The sequence below is a fragment of the Musa acuminata genome, chromosome BXJ3-1 (assembly GCF_036884655.1).
Source record: "Musa acuminata AAA Group cultivar baxijiao chromosome BXJ3-1, Cavendish_Baxijiao_AAA, whole genome shotgun sequence".
In the NCBI taxonomy this organism is placed as follows: Eukaryota; Viridiplantae; Streptophyta; class Magnoliopsida; order Zingiberales; family Musaceae; genus Musa; species Musa acuminata.
Genome location: NC_088349.1, coordinates 21,715,585 through 21,721,909, shown reverse-complemented (window position 1 = coordinate 21,721,909; position 6,325 = coordinate 21,715,585). Strand labels below are relative to the sequence as shown.

The window sequence follows — 6,325 nt, the reverse complement described above, 5'->3', positions numbered from 1 at the left end:
AATATTTTTTAGATTTAAGACGTCAGATTTAGATTCAAAAAGATAATATTCCTAATATTTTCAGAAAGATGTAATCTTTTGGATCAATCTGTATAAACCTAAAAGACGGACGTCTGGACCAATCGAGAGGTTGTGAAAAATAAATATATGATTAGTAATAAAAAATTATTTAATAAAATTATATTTTATTATTTTTAAAATAATTATATGAAGCAATGGATCGTAAACAGAAAAAAAAAGAGAAAAGTTGCGAATAGCAGCAATTTCCAGTATAAAAAACGTACCAAACTAAATAAGAGTTTTTTACTTGAAAAGGCCGAACAATAAATCCCATTAACCGATTTCTATGCTTGCCGCCTAATTCGAACTTATTTTGCCTCCAAATCACCTTACCATCATTATCATCATCGAGGAACTCAAACCCTAAACCACGTCGATCCTGTCCAATGGCGCTCCCCTTCTCCCATTCCATCCCCTCCCCCGTCTCCCTCCACCCAATGCCCTCGCATTTGGCCGCGGACGCGCCCGCCGTCCCCGTCCTCCCCCGCTCGACCGACCACCACCACCACAAGCTCGTCATCTCGGGGGGTGGCCACCTCTCCGGCCACGTCCCCATCAGCGGCTCCAAGAACTCCGCCCTCGCCGTGCTGGCCGGCGCCCTCTGCTGCTCCGGTGGCGCCGTGGTGGTCCGGGGCGTGCCCGACATCTCCGACGCCCGCGCGATGGTGGCGATCCTCCGCTCCCTGGGGGCGCAGGTGCAGGAAAGGGGCGGCGGGGAGTTGGCGGTGGACTCCACCGCGCTGAGCTCGGCGGAGCCGGCAGCGGACGAGGTCAGGAAGATCCGGGCGGGGTTCTTTGTGCTGGGCCCCCTGGTCGCGCGGCTTGGGGAGGCGGCAGTCGCTCTGCCGGGCGGGTGCCGCATCGGAGCGCGCCCTGTTGATCTCTACCTCCGTGGCCTCTCCGCTCTCGGCGCTGTCGTGGAACTGAGTTAAGTCAATTCTTGGCTTTGCCTTCGTGATTACCTATAGCTGCTGTGTTTCATAGCACTTCGAGGGAGGATTGCCACAATTCACATCAACAAGAAAATATATGAAATCAAGAACGAAATCCCAAACCATTTCTAAGCCATTAAGCATCTGACATGCGTTTTTGCACTTGAACAGGCATGGGAAAGTGCATGTGAAGGCAGCAAATGGCAGAGGACTCACCGGAGGACGGTTCCATCTCGATTACCCGAGTGTTGGCGCAAGTGAAACCCTCATGATGGCGGCTTCAATGGCAGAGGGAGTGTCCGTGCTCACCAACGTAGCTCAGGTTCCAACTCTCAAACACATCAAGTTTTCGTTGTATCTCCCGACTAAAATAGGCTACTACTCGTTCCTTCTCCAGGAACCCGAAGTGGCAGACCTCGCTCGGTTCCTCGTCGTCTGCGGGGCGCAGATCAAAGGGGTTGGCACTCGCACGCTTGTCATCGACGGTAGAAGGTCGTTGCATGGAGCTCAGTTCACCGTGATACCGGACAGAATAGAAACCGGCACTTTCATGGTTGCAGCAGCAATTACCCGATCTTGTGTTTCGTTGTCCCCTGTCATCCCTTGTCATCTAACCAGCATCATCGACAAGCTCTCTGCGGTTGGCTGTAGGATTTCGCAGAAGGGAGATGGCATTCTTGAGGTTGGGGAAATCTGGGTCTGCTGCTGCTCGTCTCTCTCCATGCTTATGCCTGATGTTTTGAGTCATAACTACTTGCAGGTTTCAGCTGCGACGGCAACCGCCGGTGGTGATCTTCGAGGGTTGTATCTCAAGACATTGCCTTATCCAGGCTTTCCTACGGATCTTCAACCTCAGTTCATGGCCTTGTTGACGACTTGTGGTGGACCAAGCATCGTCGAAGAATCTGTTTTTGAGAACCGAATGCACCACGGTATGCTTATTCTTGCATTGTTCTCTTCGTTTTACCAGCATTAAATTCACACACCTTTCATGTAGCGCATGGTGTATCTTGAGCGTCTCCGTTCTCATCTTACCACTTGGATTTCTTCTCTTGTCAATCCAATTGGTTTGTTCTTGAATTCCAAATTTGATTTATTTTCTCTGTTTAACCAACTTCATATCGAAGAAAAAAAACTCTATAATGCAGTTAAAATGGCTTGTTGTTACCTACAAATTTGGCTTTCCTTTTCTTTGGTTCTCATTTTGCAGTGAAGGAGTTGCAAAAGCTGGGTGCCAGAATAGAAGTTCATGGGAGGTCAGCCTTTGTTAAAGGGAGAACAACACAAAGGAAGTATGTTTGATTCCAGCATTTTAATGTCCATGTTCATAAACTTATGCTGAGAATGCACCTGGAACATATGTTGCTTACGGTTCGCCTCTTCCCTTCCAGTGTTGCTCTTTCTGGTTCAAAAGTTGAAGCAGCTGATTTGAGGGGTGGAGCTGCCCTGGTTCTAGCGGGAATGGCCGCGAGAGGAGTCACAGAAGTTGTGGGTGTCCATCATATGGATAGAGGCTATGAGAACTTTGAAGCGAAGCTTCTCAACCTGGGAGCAGATATAAGTAGAGAGGTGATCTGCTAACACAATTGTATGTTGAGATTTAGTAGTCAAGTAACTAAAATTGTCATAATTTGTATAACCACGACTTCCTGATATCTGTAAGCTACTACGACCTGTTTAACTTAGAATCTGTTACTTGGAAAAGGGTTTCTCATATAGAGTGGTGTATAATTCCATTCTTCTCAATAGTGCATTTTGTTCTTATGTCAAGGGAAATAGATGAATGCATTCCAGTTTCAAAGTATGGTCACCATGACCACTGGTTAAAAGACAACACCAAGTAATAAAAGAAAAGGGGTTAAAAGTACTCTCCAAGCATAAAAGTTATGTCGACAGGTTCTCTAAAAGTGCATCATGGAGAGGAAGTTGGGACGAACCAAAGCATTCACAAAGTATGGTCACCACCACCATAAATTCTCTCCCTTGATCTAATTATAGATAGCTATCTGCAGAAAAGCAAAAGCAAAACACATATTCAGATTAATTTTTTTAGCTGTGCTCTTAACTATCAAAGTCCCCTAGAAATACATTAAACAGCTCTGATCTCAGTAAAGATTTATCATCAATAATATGACTTTGTGCTACCACATTCTATCATGGAAAAAACTTTTTTTTTTTTTAAATGCAGCTCCTAAAGTAGCAAAAAATTCAGCTTTTTTTTTATTATGAATCTTAAGGCAACTATAAAGAACGATACTCGCAAGTCCACATGACTGTTGTCTCTGAAGAGCATCATCAAAGACTTTATATCATGCAATACACCAATGATTAATCGTCATCAAAAGCCAAACGAAACATTCACGGTAAAACTTAGAAAGAATCACGGCAGTTCTGGAACATGATTTATTTAGACAACAAATACGTCATGAACTTATCCGACAGCAAAAGGAAATATTAGATTAGGGCTCTGCAGTACATTAAGGAGCAAAATAATGATATGAATTACTATTGTGAAAGCTTGCATGTAATATGCAATGATGATGGAATGCCATAAGCAAGCCACACAAATATGCCAAAGGAACAGAATGCCAGTCAGCAACAAAGATGTGTGACAAGAGAACTAAATCGTTTTCCTTCAGCTTGATTAAGATAGAATGTGACAAGATATCAGACATCTGTTTTCTTTCTGTTTTTTTAGCTCACTCTTCATGTACTTGTGTTCCTCGTATAGAAGAAGAACACATGAGAAGTCACGTGGAAACCAGCTTAGACTTAAAGTTCCTTCAAAAGTTCAGATTCAATTATAAATGTAACCTCCATTCTACTTAAATTTCGGGAAAATAAGATCTATTAGCAAAAGGGATTGGATCATTGGAAGGCCACAGATGCCTTCTAGATATGGCAAGAAATAAATCGAAATAACCTATACCAAAAAAGCAAAGCCATCAATTTTGAGAATGAGTTGACGACACATTACCGAAGAGAATTGGTGCAATAAAAGACTTGAAGAATTAAGCCGTAAATTCAGATTAGGCAGATGATGAGGAACAAAAGACTCATTAGAATTCAAACTGGGTCCGGTTTGTCTTCAGATCAACCAAATTTACTCGTACCGAGTCCAGAAAAGATTCTTCTATCTTTATTCTTGTAGTTGCACAACTTAAAAAAAAGATCCCTCATTAGATTCAAGTTCAAGCTGCTCCCCTATTGTCATCCTAGAAAGTAGGCAGCTGGTTTTCACACGCATTATCCATTTTCAAGAGCCCCAAGTTGCATAAGTAGGCACAACTAAAAGGAAATATTATGCATGAAAGTATCTAACTGCTAAATTCGACATGAGTTCCCCAAGTATATATAGCAGTTGAAACAGAATGTTGTTGGCTTAGGAAAAAAACAGTCGACTATATTTGATGGAGTTGTGAATTCATAGCCAGTGAGTGAGTTCTCTTTATGGATGAGAATGATGCCAGTGATGATATTTATTTTACAAAGATTTATCATCCAAGCTCTAACAATTTAATTTACCTTTCTCATTCCTCCCATAGAATAGCAGGTTTTGGGCTCTGTCAATATTTCCTAGTGACTTGACATCATACGAAAATGAGATTAATACAAAGTTGAAGAAAAGAGCTACCAATATATCAATCAGTATACCAAACAAGTTCATGGAAGGCATGAAGTATGATTTTGTTTCTCAGATTGAAAGAGCAAACCAAATCAGTGGAAACAAATTCAACTTTTACTGCAGCAGAATAAAGAAGAGATCAGATCTCTCACCAGTATGTGATTGCCTGGAACGCTTGATCTTTGCAAGCTGCACTTGCGAATCCACTATGATCTCCATCTTCTGTAACTCCAGCGCCTTAACAAAGTCCATCCGCTGCTCCTCCAGCTCCATCATCTGTCTCTGCTTTGCTTCCTCCACCCTCTCATAGATTTCCGCAAACCTCACGATCGCCCTAGCCAGTTCCCGGATCCCGTTGCCTTCCCCTTCCCTCCCCCTCTTCCACCCCGTTTCTGATCTCGACGACGATCTCGACAGCGATCCCGACCCCTCCTCGTTGTCCTTCGCCGCGGCCGCACGCCTGAAGAACGGGCTATCCACCGGGAACGACGTGGCGGCGGCGGTAGACTGCTTCTTCCTCGGCTCCGCCGGGCCCACGGCGGTGGCGGCGGACAAGGATGAGCCCTTGCGGTGGAAAGGGAGCGGCAGGGCGAGAGACAGCGAGGCGGAGGGCTTCTTCGGAGCGGCCGGGGCCGGGGCCGGGGAGGATCCCACGAGGGCGTCGAGGCGGGAGAAGAAGGGCCACTGGCTCTCGGCGCGGGCGGCGATCCGGGCCTTCTCGACCTTGTGCTTCTTCTTGAGGGTGTCGATGCGGTTTTTGCACTGGATGTCGGTGCGGGGCGGGCGGCGTCCGGCGCCGCGGCGGGAGTTGACGGCGTCGGCGACCTCCTGCCAGTGCTTCTGCCGGAGGTTCCCGCGGTTGAGTTCGATGTAGCGGTCGCCCCAGGCGTCCACCAGCGCCGACGTCTCCCCCTCGCTCCAGCAGTCCTCTCGGTATAGCACCGCCAGGTTCGGTGGCCTCGTCGGCGCCGCTTCCCTCCCTTCCATCTTCCCGATCCCAAACCCCGATTCCCTTCTCTCTCGCGCGCGCTGGACTATTATGTAGTCGACGTCGATAGCGTTAGGGTTTGACGGCGGCAGGTGGGGCAAGTAAAGAGGCGGCGAAAGGCGCCGGCGAACGAAGGCGGGGAGCACGTGAGGGGTACGTGAACGGGGGGCCGCCGAGGATCAAGCGCGTGCGCCGACGTTGGCGCTTCACGAGGGGTCGGGGGCTGGGAGAGGGCGGGGCCCACAGGGACGGAGCATCACCGCCGTTGGTTTCGGAACCCGCGCGAGGAAATTTGACAGACGGCGAAACGGACGAGCACGAGTTTTCGTTGCTGGAGTCGTGGTAAGTTTTTATCGTTGTTAGTTTCGTCCCATTCATTCCCGTGCGGTGTATTGGGCGGTTCAAAAAGCGGCGAAGGCCCTGTCTTTTATTCTCTAGTGAGACAAGCCCCGTGAGAGTTTCTTTGTCGAGCGATGGGGGAAACCCCATCGGCCCCGCTCCCTCACGATCCCTTCCCCTCGCTCGGTCCGTTCTTCCGTTGCTGCCACCCCTTCCTTTGGGCTTTCCACCTTCATCCTCCGGAGGTTTCTCCCCCTTCCTCAGCATCAGATCCTAGAACCAAGCAGTCCTCTGCACTCGGGATTTTGGCTCAAATGATTTCGAATTTGTTTTTTATAACTCGTCTGATTCTTTTCAATCGATATTTTTTTATAATAAAAT

The 6,325-nt window shown here is 47.1% G+C and overlaps 2 protein-coding genes across 3 annotated transcripts; one reads left to right on the top strand and one right to left on the bottom strand.

Annotated features, from left to right (window-relative positions):
• The first annotated feature begins 293 nt into the window (after positions 1-293).
• Positions 294-2,573, top strand: LOC135628627 (uncharacterized). Its single transcript, XM_065135413.1, has 6 exons — positions 294-985; positions 1,161-1,314; positions 1,390-1,674; positions 1,753-1,924; positions 2,203-2,284; positions 2,384-2,573. Exons 1-6 carry the CDS (start codon positions 447-449, stop codon positions 2,571-2,573), a joined length of 1,422 nt encoding a protein of 473 aa, XP_064991485.1. The 5' UTR covers positions 294-446.
• A 242-nt stretch (positions 2,574-2,815) lies between these two features.
• LOC135628626 (trihelix transcription factor ENAP1-like) lies at positions 2,816-5,919 on the bottom strand. Of its 2 annotated transcripts, XM_065135410.1 has the most exons (3): positions 4,770-5,919; positions 4,518-4,575; positions 2,816-2,998 (listed from the first exon to the last, which is right to left on the bottom strand). In XM_065135410.1, exons 1-2 carry the CDS (start codon positions 5,602-5,604, stop codon positions 4,559-4,561), a joined length of 852 nt encoding a protein of 283 aa, XP_064991482.1. In that variant the 5' UTR covers positions 5,605-5,919; the 3' UTR covers positions 2,816-2,998; positions 4,518-4,558. The 2 variants fall into 2 exon arrangements, with proteins under 2 accessions (XP_064991482.1, XP_064991483.1); XM_065135411.1 differs by lacking the exon at positions 4,518-4,575 and having other exon boundaries at positions 4,770-5,916.
• Positions 5,920-6,325: the final 406 nt, after the last annotated feature.